Source organism: Ixodes scapularis, unplaced genomic scaffold (assembly GCF_016920785.2).
Source record: "Ixodes scapularis isolate PalLabHiFi unplaced genomic scaffold, ASM1692078v2 PGA_scaffold6__148_contigs__length_123643588, whole genome shotgun sequence".
Taxonomy (NCBI): Eukaryota; Metazoa; Arthropoda; class Arachnida; order Ixodida; family Ixodidae; genus Ixodes; species Ixodes scapularis.
In genome coordinates this window covers 58160447-58177111 of record NW_024609881.1, presented here as the reverse complement: position 1 = coordinate 58177111, position 16665 = coordinate 58160447, and the positions used below count along the sequence as shown (strand labels likewise).

Sequence of the window (16665 nt, the reverse complement as noted above, 5' to 3'; positions counted from 1 at the left end):
TCCAAAAAAGATAAGTATTGCTGAGCCGCCATCCACATCTCACGCACAGACAACACACGGAAACTTCACGTCACCACTACGCAAGGACTAAGATCTACAAGTTTTGACCTTTACAGCTGTCTATTACCGACTGGAATTCACTCCCCGATTACATATAACAATAGAAATGCCCAGAGCCGTTTCGAGCCGCACTTGCCACTCTTTACACGTAATTAACCTAAACTGTTTTTGTGCGTGTTTTCCTTGTAAGTTTTGATATATATTGCTGTTTGTCCCCCCTATGTAAAGCCCCCTGAGGGCGATATAAGGGTGCAATAAATAAAATGAAATGAAAAAAAAAGCACACCAATGGCAGAGTAATGAACTGGGGTATGATTTTGCAGGATCACATCATACACGTGGAACATATGCAAGGGCAGAGACAACGCCGGGGCGAACTTTCTTGGCCGAGTGTAAGAAGCGAATCAGCTTTAAATTTATTTATTTATAATTAATTTTTTTTTTCACTCGTGAAATTTGGTTCTGATTGCGCGCAGCGGCTGGGTCGATGAGGTTCGGACGTAGTTACCCGAGTGTTCGCCGAGGCATGGATTGTTACGAGCCTAAGTCGAGCGCTCACAGAGTTCTCGTGTCCAATCTATGAGCCGCGCTCGACTGTCCTCAGGCGGGTGGCTTCAATCCCAAAATTACGTCATTAAGCTTTGCGAGGGTTAACATTAATCCTCGCAATTTCAGCGCGACATAGAAACTTTCGAATCAGTGGCGGTCCGTGCGAGTGTAATTGGGCAAACTATAGGCCCAGCACGCCTCTGCAAAATCATATACATTTCAACCCGACATCGTTTTATGACTGACGGCTGATTTCACAATCTCAGTGACTGCGCGTCAAAGACGTTTAAATAGGGCAGGACCCGGCTTGACGTTATACCCAGCGACGCCGGAAAAAGCACCCAACCCCAGAATGCATCGCGCACCGACCCGCTCTCATCCAAACAAAATTGAACCAAGCTCCCATCGTCTGCTCTCCGCTCGGTAGTTAGCAAGGAGGCTATAATGGGCAGGAGGTGGCGTCCCTACGTCCAATGCTCGGAAGTAGGCGGAGCCACGAACTCTTCTCAACCAATGGGAAGCTCGTCAATGGATGCCGCCATTGATATTTGGGGCAAACAACCCTCGTTGCCATGGCCTTTCCGTGGCAACCCGCTTTGTTTGCACCAGAAATCAATGGCGGCGTCCACTGAATCGGTGTCGAACAGGCGAGATTTGGAGCCCAACACTTGCCTGACCAGTAGGAAGTCGGCGTGTTGCGGACGCTCTCGACACCGCGCCTGGAGCGTCGTCTAGAACAAGTCGTCATAGCGTGGATTTGGAAAGTCAGTCGTCGTACGCACGAACGCTGAGAATGGCACCGCGGGTTGAGAAAGACGTACAAACGCTGCTTCCAGACGGTGTTGGATTCACTCTGCCGTGATGAGAATGCGGGTTCGCATCGAAACATCTTTCGGTGCGCCGATCGAATCGAAAATGCTCCGTCGTAACGTCGACGTCTGCTCCGTGCCTGCGGTCTGCTTTGTCTGCTCGCTGTCGCGGCTGGCTTTCGATTCGATCGGCGCACCGAAAGATGTTTCGATGCGAACCCGCATTCTCATCACGGCAGAGTGAATCCAACACCTTCTGAAAGCAGGATTTGTACGGCTTTCTCAACCCGCGATGCCATTCTCAGCGTTCGTGAGTACGACGACTGACACGGCGATCGCTTTCCAAAGCCGCGCTATGACGACTCGTTCTAGAGGACGCTCCTGGCGCGTTGTCGAGAGCGTCCGCTACACGCCGACTTCCTACTGGTCAGGCACGTGTTGGGCTTCAAATCTTGCCTGTTCGATACCGATTCAGTAGACGCCGCCATAAAATTGTGGGGCAAACAACTGCGTTGCGGCGTTGCCACGAAAATGCCATGGCAACGAGGGTTGTTTGCCCCAAAAATCAATGGCGGCACCCATTGACGAGCTCCCCATTAGAGAAGGGTACGTGGCTGCGCCTACTTTCGTTACACCTTGCTCCGTGCATTGGGCAAAGGGACGCCACCTCCGGGCCATTATAATTTATAACCTACTTGCTGCGCGTCGATAATACGTTGCTAGAACTATCCTCACCCTTCACTTCTCAAGCTATCGTAGTGTGGCTAGAGGTATATGGCCGCAACATGACTGCTCTCGACGTTCGCGGGGGAGACACTGTAGATATTCGCCTTTATTTTGCCGAATGTTACCGTTGGGAAAAATAATTTCAGGGGAGGATGGTGCAGTATGTTCGCTGCTTCACCAGAAAGCAAATTGTGTTATGAGCGTACGGCCCAAGTTTAAACGATCGCTTGTGTGGGTGCCTCCTCTGCCCTAGACGCACGTTAGAAAGCATGGATCACCGGGACGAATGTCTTTCCCTTGGTTAACCGCACTATTTGTTAAGAATTGTTTGTTTTCAGAAAGTTGTATCTTTTGACAAGAGTGGTGAAGCAACAAAACGAGGAATCCCAAACCGGATTCTAACTTAATATATGAGTGGTCGAATCGCAGGTTCTACGCGATGTTTTTTGTTTTTTCTCGCATAACCTTAAGTTCCTGCGGAAAGATGAATGTTGTGCAATCAGAGAACTTAGCTAGAGTGCTGAATGTTTTTAGAAATTCCTGTGTTGCCGCTATTGTCTCTACGAGTAGGAAAGTCATTGCCGCTGCAGCCGATATGTTTCTTCTTACTGCGTTGTGGTGTGGGTGTGTGGGTTTGACAGAGTCGCAAAAAACGTTAAGATGAGGAAATTTTATAGAGTTTCGGCAGATAGTTCAGATGACTTCGATAACAATACCCGATATTGCGCCGCCGCCTTTGCGCATGCACCGTATCGTTATCGGAGGCATCAGAGGTATTGAACTCTCCAGTGTCACTTCTATGATTACGATCCGCAAACTATTCGTTGAATCGACAACCGTGGGAAGTGAAACAAACTGTTTTAATAAATCTGCCGCAAGTGGAATAAACATAGTGTAAGCCGGCAACACAGAAGCGTTCTTGTTATTAGATCATCAGCTCAGCCGTGTGGATTCACCAACTTCGATCTTCTTGGTGACGGCGGCGGGTTCCGAAATACTGAAGCACTGAATATCACTCGAACAAACAACCCGCACCAGGCAACATCGGCCGCAGCGACAGTCTTGTACTGATGAAGGCTAGCGACTCTCACCCGACTTTCGGATAGCCATCGCTCTAGCCTCGTATATATTAGAACTGAGAAATTCATCGACTATATCCTTCAGATTATCTTGTTAATAGATTAACTGCGATCAAATGTTTTAGCCGCTTAATCAGAGTTTTGAGTTGGAGAAACTCGAGCCAAAAATAGTGTTAAAATGCCTGATCTATTATTTTTTAGGTCTTTATTTCTTTTGGTATCCAGGCTTCCACGCTAAACGACTTCCGCATTCTTGTGATTGTCATCGAGAGTTATTATAATGTTTAAATATTAGCTTAAAAATGTCTTCAATTTTTAAAATGTGTCACAAGGTAAGTTTCAAAGGGTGCTGCAATACGCCATTCACGACATATCAAAATTTGAAAAAAATGAGCGGTTTTAAAATTTTATATATAATATCCTGAAGGTAAATCAACTGATGGGTTACTTGATTAAAAGGGTGGTACTTAGTCGGGTTATTTTTTATTCAACCTTAATCTCCAATCAACATTACGTTTTTATATATAAAAGCTATGGCTTGTGCGAGATACCGAAAAAAGTGTAGGACCCGCGGTTCTACAAATCACTGCTCTGAGATTATGGGAGCATTCAAATGGACACTCCTCGCTTTGCTGAGTTCATACGCACGTGAAACGACACAATACAACATTTAGCAGACACAAAACTAAAACACGCATTTAATAAGGAGAGTGCAGATCAGCCGGAAACAGGCTTTCGTCGTCGAGATTCATGCTTCGCAACGTGCGCCCGGGGCAACCGATGTCATGTGGATGTTTACTTCTTGCAGCAGCACGTTGGCGAAACGGTTGGATCTCGAGACGGTGTTCCCTGGTCCAGCCGCTCGATGTCTCGCTCAGTCGGGTAAGACTGGGGGCACGTTCTGCTCATATTGCCCCTCAACGTTTCCCGGGGGGTTGTAGTTGCAGACGACAAAGTATGCGCTCCGGGAAGCCGCTTTGCTTACGGCGCATCCCAAGTTTGTGGTGCCCTTCCAGACGACCTGGGTGAAGTGTCCCGTTTTTGACGAGAAGCCCGGATTGGCGTAGTCGTAGTCCTTGATCTCGTTGTACCAGTAATCCACGGGAGCGTTTGCTGCGCGAAAAAAAAAATTCTATACGTCGTCGTCCTTCGCTTGTACGTATCTCATAATCATCATCACTAAACGTGGCGCCGCGGGTCTCCATGGTACAGGCTGTCGCCTTTCCGCGGTGCCACGGCTCCTCTGAGCCAATAAAAATTATTATTATTATTACTATTAAAAAATAGAAAAACCAAGAAGAAAATCGGTTGTCTCGTTGGCATTTTCTAGAGGCGTTCAACATGGTGCGTAGCATTTTTACTAGAGGATGCAACCGTCCGTCAAACCGGATATCCGATTGAACCGGAAGAAAACGAATTCGGCTTTCAAAGCATGTTTTTCGGTTATCCGGATTATTCGGTTTTATCTAATGTACATTAATAATAACACTTTTATTTCATTTGTACCCATTTTTGTGCATATGACGATGAGATCGAATTATTAAGGTGCGTTTTTGTACCGTTTACTTTTTTGTGAGGAGGCCATTCAGGGGCAGGGCCATGTTGCGGGGTTTCTGCGAATATATAAAGCCGTCACAGTGTGACGTAATGCTGTGACGTCACGTGGCGTGATAATGTCACGTGACCCGATGACGTCAGTGACACCATGACGTCATAGCGTCACGTGACAGCAATGCATCACGTGGCGACATATCATGTAACACTGTGACGATCCAAAATGCCCGAGGCTGACCATATGAATACTAAGTATTTAAAGGGAAAAAGGAAAGAGTTGGGGAGAGGTTTGAACGGACTTGAACGCGAAAAAGGCTCTGAGCTGTGGCCGTATGCGCGGCGTCTCGCAGGACTCGTCTTATCGCCCCTCGGCCAACCAGATTGCCGCATCAGCCGACAAGAGGGTCGAAGAACCAACCACGAGGCGAGAAGCGTGGAAGCGTAGAGCCACGCTCTACCTTTGTTAGGTTGTTACTACGAGTGTGCGAATACCGGTACGAATAGAATGGCACTTCGTCATTCGAAACTTTCGCAGGGGAAGAGAAGTCCACGGCAACCGGTTTTCTTAACAGTGTTAAAGCTAGGAATGACAGTGCGCTCTTGGATTCGAACCGGTATTTGCACACATCTCCAGTTGTTACCATGCCTATCAAGCTCGCGTGCTGGTGGATGACGGCAGAATGTCACGACGGCTACCTTGCGTTCTGGCTGCCCCAGTGCCGAGTGTGTACCTTTAAGTTACCAGCATAAGAACAGCCGTGTGGACGATAACAAAAGGCACGACGTCCAAAAATAAAATTGTAAGATTTCTTTTTTGTACATAGAAAGAAGCATGCCTAAAGCAAAGCTTTTACAGTGCAGAACAACCGGTCGGTAGCTTTTCCTAAACACCTTTCCGAAAATTGCCTTGTGCGTGCGGCCATCTTTGCCGCGCTGGTCTGTGAAACGGCTTCTGAGCGTGCGCTGTAACTCTGTTGTGCGGTCTATCAGACGCTGAGCAAGGATCCGCAGCTTAGCGACACTGCACTTTTCGCATGGTACTGTGTGTTCAAAAACATGGTAGCCCTTGAGACGAGGACAAATTAAGAGACTAAACAACACGGAGCGCTGTGTGTTGCCCATCCTCTTACAGCGTTTTGTGTTGTCCAGTCTCTTTGTTCTCGCCTCAAGGGATACCATGCTTTGTGTCTACAGGTCGGTTTCTGAGCTGCAGCCGCAGTTGGAAGGTCCCCAAGTTCCCGAAGTGCCTCTGCCGCCATCTGTCGGTTATTCGCTCCAGTCAGCGGGTGCGCGGTGAGCAGACGGGCGCCAAAGGTAGAGAAAATCCGGTTAATGTTCTTTTACTTTTTTAACTCAGGTAAGTTCGTTCTTTAAAACTTTGATGCGATGCTTCCCACCAGCTCCACCCACCTCTGTATTAAATCGTTGCACAATACGTTACCAAGCCGATGTATGCGGTCGCATTAAAGGCTTCACCCAGATTCTCGGGTACCCGGTGTTAATAGGAATGTGCCAGCTAAAGCGAATATTTAAGAAGTTAGCTAAGTAGTATATTTTAGGAAATTAATTTGCTAACTATCACTTTACCCTCTCTGTCTGACATCTGTCGAGGTAGACATTGTTCAGAAGGAATGACTTCTGTATTCCCAGTGTCCCCGTTTTTTTTTTTTTTTTTTTATGCTTTTAAGTTTTTCTTGCTGCGGTGGCGCAGCTGTCGACACGGTGTTCGCCCAGTGCTGACACCTGGTGTGTGAAAGATCTGACTTGTTTCTACACAAGGTCCCTTCTATAGGCAAGGTGCTTTAAAACAGATTTGTATTTAAAAAAGCCGCGAAGGCTACACTAACGCTCTCTGTGCGGGTGACTTCTATGGTCAGGGGTACATAAAACAGGGGCATAATCGTCAGCATAATTCGGTTAATTACTAAAATATATCAATTCAATTGTTAATTGATAAAAAATGCGGTTGCAATCAGAAACTTGCTGAGCATCGTCGACAACCACTGAACAAGTAAGTCCTCGCAAGACTTCGGGAGCGTGGGAGGCGCGCGGTGATGGGCTTAAGTGCAACGAGCGCAAGGCAGGTGGAGCGAAAATGCGCCCGCGCGATTTCTCCGTCTCTCATCACTCGTGTTTTTCGCACCGCCAGCATTGCACCCGTTGCAGGAGTGGTAACTTTAACGCATCAACCATGCGCCCATGATCAGCCTCCTATATTATGTTCCCGTGGCCGTATAACTCGCTTTCACAAAGAGCATTAGTGTAGCTTTCCCAGTTTTTATTGATAAACAAATCTGTAAAGCCTAAAAAAAACACCCGGTATCTTTAAAAGCCCAGACCAAAGAGACATCCGTGTGCATACCATCGATCGTGTAGCTGGGGTCGGAGGACCATGCAGAGAAGATGTTCTCGCCGTATTGGTTATCTGGACGGTGTTCAAGAGGTGTTCCCTCTGGTTGTGCGGCTAGATGATCTGCCCAGTCTTGAGCCAAGAGGCGAAGCTGGATCGTACGAAGAGAAACAAAAGAGAAACCACTTCTTAGCTGTCAAACCTGGCAGTAACATTGTACATGTATAAACATCCAAAAACTTGTACTTATTGCGCGAAGGCATCAGCGCTGCCTTTTAAATATTTCCCTGTATGTGTGTTTGCAAGTGTGTACGCGCAGTTGAATCTATACCGGCTATGTCGTACAGTCCGACACCAACTATGATTGTCTTTTAACACACAATATGTCTCATAAGCCTATTTTCATCGAGTTGTTTAGCGTACGGCTGTAACAAAAAACCGACACTCAAAAGCAGTACGCTTACAGGGAACCACATGAAAAGACCAGTCACCCGGCAGGATTTCAACTGACCACCTTGAGATTGTGAGCCAAGTGCTTTGCTGACAAAACTATAAAAACTAATCGGTTTGGGGCGGGGCAGTCAACAGCGATCTCCGTCGCGCATCGCGTGAAGGTGCGGTCGCGTGCTTCGTGGCCTTTCCTGTCATGTGGCGCCATCTCACGACGCGTTTTAGAAACGAGAGCGAATCTTTGATAGGCGGTGCCATTCAGAGGCCCTTCTCTTCTTCTCTGGGAGGCCTATCACTCATCCTGTGCTTACCAGTCTTTGTAAGCGTGATCAAGCTTGCATTTGTATTTCTATCGTTTCCGTCTAGAAAGCGTTAAAGCATTTTTGTGCAATTTTTTAATCAGTAGCATTCATCCCCGTTTAGTTTATTTATCATACAACTTGTTTATCTCATTCTACACCCTTATTATAAAGGTCAATCCTGCAGTTGGTTTGGAAACGCTGATTCAGCGATCATTTAAGTGATTCAACTATCATCGAACACGGTAAATATTATCTATAAACAATATCGCAATAGCGACTGCCTACTTTTATTCTGTAAGCGCGCGTAAGTGCAGCTTCGGTAAGCCTTAACATATCCCATTCTATTGCTTTGAAAATTGCGAGTTACCAGCAGAATGAGTATTCCTTAAGGCGTCTTTTTCAGATGCCCATGCCTGCAGTACATGCGTGTCGCCTTCCGCCGTTCTTTGACTGCTGTGCACGCTAGAGGCTCATATGACGCCGAGCATTATGGAAGGCAGGAAGCTCGCGACTGGGGCACGACAGCTAAAGAACCTCCCTGCCGTTCCAATTTTGTGAGTGGTCATAGTTGGTATTTCATGAAGACTCTAAATAAAAAAAAAACATACATCGTCATCGTTTTTCAGTCCAGGCACTCCGTGCTTCGCCCTGTAGTAGTCGTGGCGCTTGCGGCAGTCGTCGCTGTAGACAGAAGGGTCCTGGGAGGAGTGCGGGTTTTCGAGTTGCAGAACGTAGCCCAAAAAAACCTGGTGTTAGCTCAATCGAGCCCTTCTATTTTGAATTTGATAACGTATGCAGGGCTATAGCCCCGGGGAGTTTTGTGTTGTGCGTGGTGTCGACTTTACGATGTCAAAGTGTCACCTTACATCATGACTTTACGGGAAACTATAACTTGACAACATGATGCCACGTTACACCATGACGTCACTTTATACTGTGAAGTCATGCGGCAATATCACATCACGTTAAGTTAACACGTCACGTGACATTGTGATTTGACTGGCTTCGTGACGTCACGGAACGTTAAAGTGTCTTGTGACACTAACTGCCTCACACAAAAAAAATAAAAACGTAGCAATATGGATTTGAGTGGCTTCGTAAAGGGGTATTCACACAGGGAAGAAGCCCCTTACTTTGCACACCGGGATGCGCGTCACGTGGTAACAACGTCACGGTTTTGCGCGGCGCCGCGCTGACGTAGACAACTTAGGGGAATGGCGGATCTTTTTCTCGGGGTGCACAAACGCTCCCCCCGCCTTGGCGTGGGATCTCTTTGCGATTGGCGGTATTTTACTCGCGTGTCTGGCAACTTTACAGGTTTTTCCCAGCATGATGCCGGCGGTGCACGGCATCGGAATCACCTAATTTGTTATGGCTTGCGCCGTTGCGCATGTCGTCCGAGATAGAGCCACTACATGAGCTATGCTTAGAGTAGTGCCCGCTTATACCCTTGTTACACGGGCACACTTAACTGCAGTTACGCTAAACCACAATTAGCGCGCAATACTTGCCGACAACATTCTGCGGCGATGCAGTCAGAGCTATGGGCGAACGTGCGCTTGAGCATCTTGAGCACCCATCGAAGCAGTGCACGCGCTCTCTTCACTTCTTTTGAAATAGCTGTCTGAGGGCATAGTGCGGCATCTGTGCTGCCACGTAACCGCAGTTAAAGCTGGTTTAACCGCGGTTAAGTGTGCCCGTGTACCTTGGGTATAACAGGGGTATTAGAGTATCGGCACTCCGTTCCCCGATGTGTAAGTGGGCACCGCCATTTCGGTGTTTAGAGCAGAGTAGACGCAACTGTCGATCGCCATAATCCAAAAATACGGTTTCCTCAACTTTTGACACGGTGATATACCAAGCTCAGTTGATATCATTTGGCTTTGTTTGTGAACTGTTCTAACGTTTCTTGAAGACCGTAAAATGTGACTTCCCGGTGGTCACCGATGCAGCTATCGCACAATTTGCGAAGTTTTCAAATGCTCGAAATGAGGCGACCTTACCCCGACGCCCGCATCCTCGCGGCTTTGGTAGAGCTCTGCGTTGCGGTCTGCAAAGCAAAAAGAGAAGGTAATTAGAACGCTTATTCACCCGATGCGTACGAGTCCTATTCTCTTTCGGTTCGTCAAATAGACCCAACCGTGGAACCTCAAATTCGCGACCCATTCCTCATTCGGATTTGGTGTCGTGCGCGGAACGCCGTTCCAAAGGAACGACTTTTCTGAAACGCGTTCCTTTTCAGGAGGAACCGAGGAACGCCGCCGTTCCCTCTTGCATCGCTGGAACGCGAGCTCGTTACGTTTAGGGATGGCCGCGAACCTGCCCAGGTTCGAGTTCGACCAAGTTCGACTTTTTTCGAACTTTCATATTAATGTTACAGAAAGGTTCGACTGAAGTTCGAATTTTGTGCGCAGGCGCAAACATGATAATAAAGAAAAGTTGACTTTATTTGGCAGAGGGAGAAAAAGTGCAGTATTTTTTGGATGTATTGGCATCACTGGTTCACATTACCAAACAAAGAAAGCACTAAAAGCGCATATTTTTCGTTTTTATATGGTGTAAACAGTGTTAACCATTTTATAAAACATAAAATGAACTGCATTCTAAATTGTTTGTTTCCCGAAATTCAAGATATTCGTGTACAAACCGGGCAACACTGTCCATAAGGTCAAAGTTTCGGAGAACCTAAGGTTCGACGTAAAAATCAAGGTTCGACAAAAATTCGCGAGAACCTTAGTTACGTTGTCGACGAAACGGCAAAAAAAAACGGCATCCTTCTTTTTTTTTTTTTTTTTTTTTTTGTCTATATATTTGCAGTTTGACCCGAATATAGCTGACATTTGCGCGTTTTTTATTACTCACTATATCAACTTCCGACTTCGAATGATGGAGAGCTGTCCGAGAGATAGCCGAGAACTAAAAACTGCTACAAATATGGTCGTGGCGAAGCGACAGGGATATTTTTTGTGGACATTTTCCCTCGCTGGCTTTATTTTATTGACGAATTATCCGGCGCAACATTTAGTTCAAATGCGTGAACGTAACGTTAGCGTAACCACACGTTCTAATCTGAAAAGAAATGGAACCGATACGCGTTCTTTTCGAACCACCGGAACTTGTAACGGGATCTCGTTCCAAGACTGAGGAGGAACGGCCATTCGTTCCGGTTTTGGAACAACGTGCGTACAACACTGTTTGCACTACACTTATCTCAAAAACTGGCAAGTACGCAAAAGAAGCGCGAAGGATTGTTTAAGATCATATATTCTCCGCGAAAGTATACAATGGATAGCACTGTTTGCTATATGGCATGACTATAAGGTTCCGCGTTTTCGGTGTCTATTTTTCTTTAAATTGGGGGAGGGGGATATTTATCGCTGTTTATTTTTTCATTTGAATCGACGTTTTCCGGTGTCTAATTCAATACCGGAAAGAAATCGGTGTTTATTGTGCTTCTGTCGTAGAGCGACTTATAATTACCGCAGAAACTATTATAATTTGTACGCTATAATTCATAACATTTTCTCGAGTAAGGCTGGTAAGACAAGAGAACGGATGTTTCAGTGAAGCTGCGTTCCGGGTGAACGAGAACAAAAATGGATAAAAAAAATTTTCCCGTAAAGCTGGCGTCTTTCTTGTTCGGTTTTCTCTTCAATGACAGTTAAAATTTGTTGTTTTTTTTTTTTTTTTTTTTCTTTTTTTGGATTTTATCGATTCAGAGAAAACCGCCTCGGGGGTTAATTTTCGTTTTTTATCGCTATATATCGAACACACGGAACGGTATAAGTATACCTCAATATCACGGTTGAGAAGGAACGAGGTCGCGGTACGGTCCAATGCTGCGTTATGGAATGGGGGAGGGCACCAACACGTGGGGTGTCACATTGCGCATGCGCTGAAATTCAGCGCCGTGCTAACTTGTTTAGAAGAACGAGGAGATGAATCAAACCTTTAGTTTCTAAGCTAGGTGGCGCAAGCTACCGCCTGCTATAGAGGGTACAGCCATTAGCATCCATCCGTCCGTCCACCTCAACTTGCTCATAATCGGTACATTCGCCTAACTTTTATCTTACGGTTAACATTTTTTTCTTCGTTCCAGTATTCTTGGTAAGCTGCAACATTAGTTTTAAGCGCTACCTGACACGCCGTAGTTTATTCAACAATTAGAAACAGAAAAGATAATTAGCTTATTAGAACCTCCGCTGCTATCTTGGGGAAATTATAAACAACCACTAAAAGCACTTTTACGATTATATATAGTCCGTTCTCAGTCCCACCGCGCAGTCGTCGCCCTGATCTGTGGAGCCTATCAAACAGCCCCGGAAGTGCAACGTCACGACGCTGATTATCTTTATGTGCCTATACACCTTTTCCGTCTAACCTCGACCCAGCGCGTAACGTGCGTAGCCTCGACTCGGCGACTCGGCGCACAGCGGGAATAGTTCTTCCGGTTCTAACACTTCCGGTATGCGGGAGCAGGCCTAGCAGGCTGGCAAGATGCTGAAGTGGTGCGCGTTAAATGGGTTTTGAAGCCCTTGACAGCAAAGTGAGTTGTAATAACGTGGGTTATACGTCGGTGTATCATGTCCGCGCATATTTGGTCATCGGGCTGCCACTGCGCAGTCGTTATGCTGCAGTATCAATTTCCGAAAACGGAAGATAGCGCGCGACAAATTGTGCACCGAACACAAGAAGCCGCAAAGCGAATGCGGCTGTAACGTATACATTTTGCATCGCTTCCCCGCTGATATCAGCGGGGAAGCTATGCAATATCAGCACATAAAAAAAAGCAAATAGGCAGTATAGAAACGGACATCTACAAGTGCAGTAACAGGCCTCGATAAGACAAATGCAGAACGAATTTTGCAGCTTGTGGTGCAAATGTAAGACCCTGGGTGTAATGATTGTTATTGTCTACTCATGTTTTGCTTTTCATTCCGTTCATTCCTACGAGGATGTGCACTATAATTTTGTGTGTTGCTCGGTAGCGACGCCCGTTAAAGTACGTTAATGGAAACAATACAAAAAGAGGGCGCAAAATCGTCGTCGTCTCCCCCCCCCCCCCCCCCCCTTTCACCCCCATCTCCTGAATAGTTCCGAAGCATCTGGGCGTCATACGAAGTAGAGATGTCCCGGTACTAGCGATCGTACCTCGACGGTGCACCATAACAATAAACCGTTCGGCCCGCGTCGCCAACTCCCATTGTGAGTATTTCTACGATTAAACGATGATACTTCTATGCCCAGGGTCGCCCTCGCTCGCGCATAGAAACCCTCCGTTAGTCATTCGCAGAAGGCAGTCATTCTTCACAAAAAACAACACGCGAAGAGTAAACACTGGTAAACGTCCTCAGGAAAAGTGAACATGCCTCCGATTTCGATAACCGGCGACGCTGGCGACGAACCTCTCGGAGCTGTTGGCGCAACAACGGGCGCCATGAGGGCGAATAAACACGCCAGAACACAAGAGTAATTCACACTTTCAATAACAAACAAATTAAGAACTCACTAAAAGGAAAACAATGAAGATACGATGCACGGGGTCAATGGGGACAACGCGGGAGCTAGGAACAACGCTGCTCTCCGCATACCAAAATGGGCGCACAACAACCGTACGCCAGACGCCAGACGGCGCGGCTGTCGCTGCAACACGCAAGATGGCGACGACTACGCGGAAAAGGTGTATAGACCTTTGTCCGGAAGTGCTCTTTTTCGCCTCGACCGCAAGGAGCAAAAGCGAACAATAATCTCGAACCCAGACGCTCACGGGGAGGGGGGGCTGCGTCGGCCTGCGCCGCCGGTTCCCGTTGAGGGCTTCTTCGCTGGTGTGCCGACTGCCGTTTCGCCGGCATCGGTCCTGTTTACCGCGGTATGTGAGTATAGTGCCCGTAATGTGAGAGCCGTGTGTCCATACGCCACTTTGCCGCTGTTGGTTTTCATCTAGCCGAGCCAGAAAACATCTCGCGACGAGTTGACCGCGCCGCGAGTGACGAAGAAGCAAACATGGCGACGGTTTGTGCGATTGCTTTGGTGGCTCCGGTGTTGAGTGTCTTCAACGTCCTCGTGAGAAGGTTCCCCTGCCCTTCGAAGTTATTGCAAGCACCGCGAAAGATGTGGAATCATCGTCTCAACTACAAATAAGCAGGTCTTCACGAGCAACAACGGCGCCGAGCAGGCGCTCGGCACAGTTGTGTCAGGCTCACGCAGCCAGCGGCACAGTTGTGTTGGTTGTGTCGTCAGATGTTTAACAACGCCGAGGTAATTTCATTTATCATCTGGAATGGCTTCAAGAGTGGGAAATGAATCTATTTCGCGGATTGTTAACGCCGAGGCGAGTGCCCTCCGTTGCAGTGCCGTCGTCGCGCAAAGTGCGGAGAAAACCGGGTGGCGATGGCGGCGGTGCTCTTTGATCTTGCGCCGTCGGGTTCATGAAGTCCGGAGTAAACGTACGTACGTGCGTCTGCTGGATCGGTGTTTTGGACTTCCTCAAAACTCTTCTCACGCGCATTTTCCTTGTGAAGCTTAGTAGCTTATTACACCTCATCGTCGACTGCGCTCATTTGACTACGACGGACGAGCCTGTGTGATGTGAATTTCACTGCCTAAGATCCTTGGTGTGCTGTAACGAGGGCTAATAAAATATCACCGCGAACTTCTGAACAAACGAGTCGAAGTTTCGTCTGCTATCATAACTGATCGCCTGTCACAATATTAATCAGTAGCGTTCCTAGACTCCGCCCCCACAGGCACCGTGCTTCGTTGCCCGATAGTAAGTGTCTCCTGGTCCGTCGTAGAATTCCAGCTCCCACTTCAAGTAAGTACCATCCTTTAGAACTGGCAATTAATAGTTTCGAACCCAGACGCTCGCAGTGTGTGTTTGTGTGTGTGTGTGGGGGGGGACGCGTGCTAACATACTCGGAGCCCTCGTTTACGCCGCTTCGCAGCGGCAGACAAGGCGCCACATCACAAAAGAAAGCTAATCCGAGCTGTCTATGTAACTAGACCCATTCGCTAGTCATTCGATGAAACGTCGTCGTCTCGTTTTCATTCGCTAAAACGGCGTTCGATCAAGTGAACGCCTCCCACTTATTTCGGCTCGGCAGAGCCGCGCTGCCTCAGAAAGGCAAGCAGATCGCGAAAATCAGTCTCAAACGTGCCACGAATGTAGTGTCGTATACAAGAAGCCAACAATCAAGCATTTGAAAGCTACAAGAAAGCGGTAGCGAAATATTTACTACGCAATGAACCCGGACTGAAACGCGGATGTCAAGGGTCAGCAGACACCGAGAACATCTAAGAGAAAAAAGGTTTTCCCTTATTTTCCTTGATCGAGATGGGTTCTCGAATGTTCACGACATCTTGCCTGTTGAAGAACGGGCCGCAGAGGCTTCTGGTGAAGACATCTTTCACGATGTGTCGGTGCATTCGGACAGCGTGCCGCATCCAGCTACCCAAAGCAACGCCGCCAACGCAGCCCCCCCTCCCTGCCTGCCAGTTCTTTCCGCGTGGTGGCGCGAGCGTAGATAAACATGGCGGCGCCCTGGAATTGGCGCGGACACTGGTCTATAGAAGGAAAAAACAGAAAGCAAGACCACTCAGCATTCACTGTGCCTGATTGGTTTAGCCAGAGATATGGCAAACGTACGAAAGCGACGGGAGCCGTGACGGTGCACTTTCAGCGCCGCTTGAATAGCCCGGTCGGTTCGTATAGCGCCAGCTGCGCACTCGGACTCGATGGAGAGTTTTAGCGGATCATTCCGGTATGCCTCCCTCCGGTAACAATACTCGATGACGTAAAACGTCGACGCATGCGCAATAGGGGTCGCCGCCGAAGTATCGCGGGTGTCGCTATCGGAGTTATATCGGAACGATCTACTAAATCTCCCTAAGGTGAAACGGGATGGACTATAGACCTCTGCATCGCTCATCACCCGGGTGAAAACTGCTGAGTCACTGAGCTACGGACGCATGCGCAGGGCTTGATGTACCGCACAGCAGAGCAAAAGCGCATGATCAGAAGGCGTTCCACAGCCCAGCAGACAAAGATGGCAGCCCTCAGAAGGCGACTTTTGCAAAGGTCTATAATCGCGTGTAGATTTTTTTTATCAGACTCGAAGGTCCCCGCAGTACGTACCGGGTCTCGCAACAGCAGCAGCCAGGTAGAGCGTCGATAGAGCAGCAGTCAGCAGGAACTTCTTCATGGCGATGGTCTCTCGGAGCACGCCGTTGGAGTACATCCCGGCTCCAGAACAGGTGAGCTATTTATACCCGAACCGTAGCTTCCCGGAACGGAAGTCGACACCGGGGAGCAATGAGCAAGCCCCGTATCAGTCGTAAAATGTTTGCACCGTGTGTAGCAATGCCAGGGCGTGGGTAGATATCAAAAGCAAACTAGGACGCTGCCTCAGCTTGGCACACGGCGAAAGCTATGGTCCCAGTGAACCAATAAGCGGGCCGTAGAGACGCACGTGGCTTACTGTATCTCCTTGTAGTTGATGACAAGTGGCCGGGACAGGCCCCTCCCTCGAGGTCCTCCACTCGTTCCACCTTAGCAGGGTGAACAATGTAGAAGAGGCGAGATCCTTCTTTCCTCCTCTCCGGCGTTCACTCTGCGAAAATGGAAAGGGTGAACGGCTTCGAGGAAGCACCTTGTCCCTCTTAGTAGCCCGCGGTGCTGCCGAAGCCACGAGCAGGAGGAAGAGGAAAGCTGCTTTTTCTACAATTTTCGAGTGAGAGGGCACTTCCCGAAGAGGACAAATACGAGGTCTGGAACACCCAGAAGATGG

General features: G+C 47.9%; 1 protein-coding gene across 1 annotated transcript; it reads right to left on the bottom strand.

Annotated features, from left to right (window-relative positions):
- Positions 1-3892: 3892 nt before the first annotated feature.
- LOC120836331 (Golgi-associated plant pathogenesis-related protein 1) lies at positions 3893-16234 on the bottom strand. Its single transcript, XM_040220635.2, has 5 exons — positions 16014-16234; positions 9883-9929; positions 8488-8577; positions 7140-7278; positions 3893-4336 (listed from the first exon to the last, which is right to left on the bottom strand). The coding sequence occupies exons 1-5, from the start codon at positions 16114-16116 to the stop codon at positions 4098-4100; spliced, it is 618 nt and encodes a 205-aa protein (XP_040076569.2). The 5' UTR covers positions 16117-16234; the 3' UTR covers positions 3893-4097.
- Between the last annotated feature and the right edge of the window lie 431 nt (positions 16235-16665).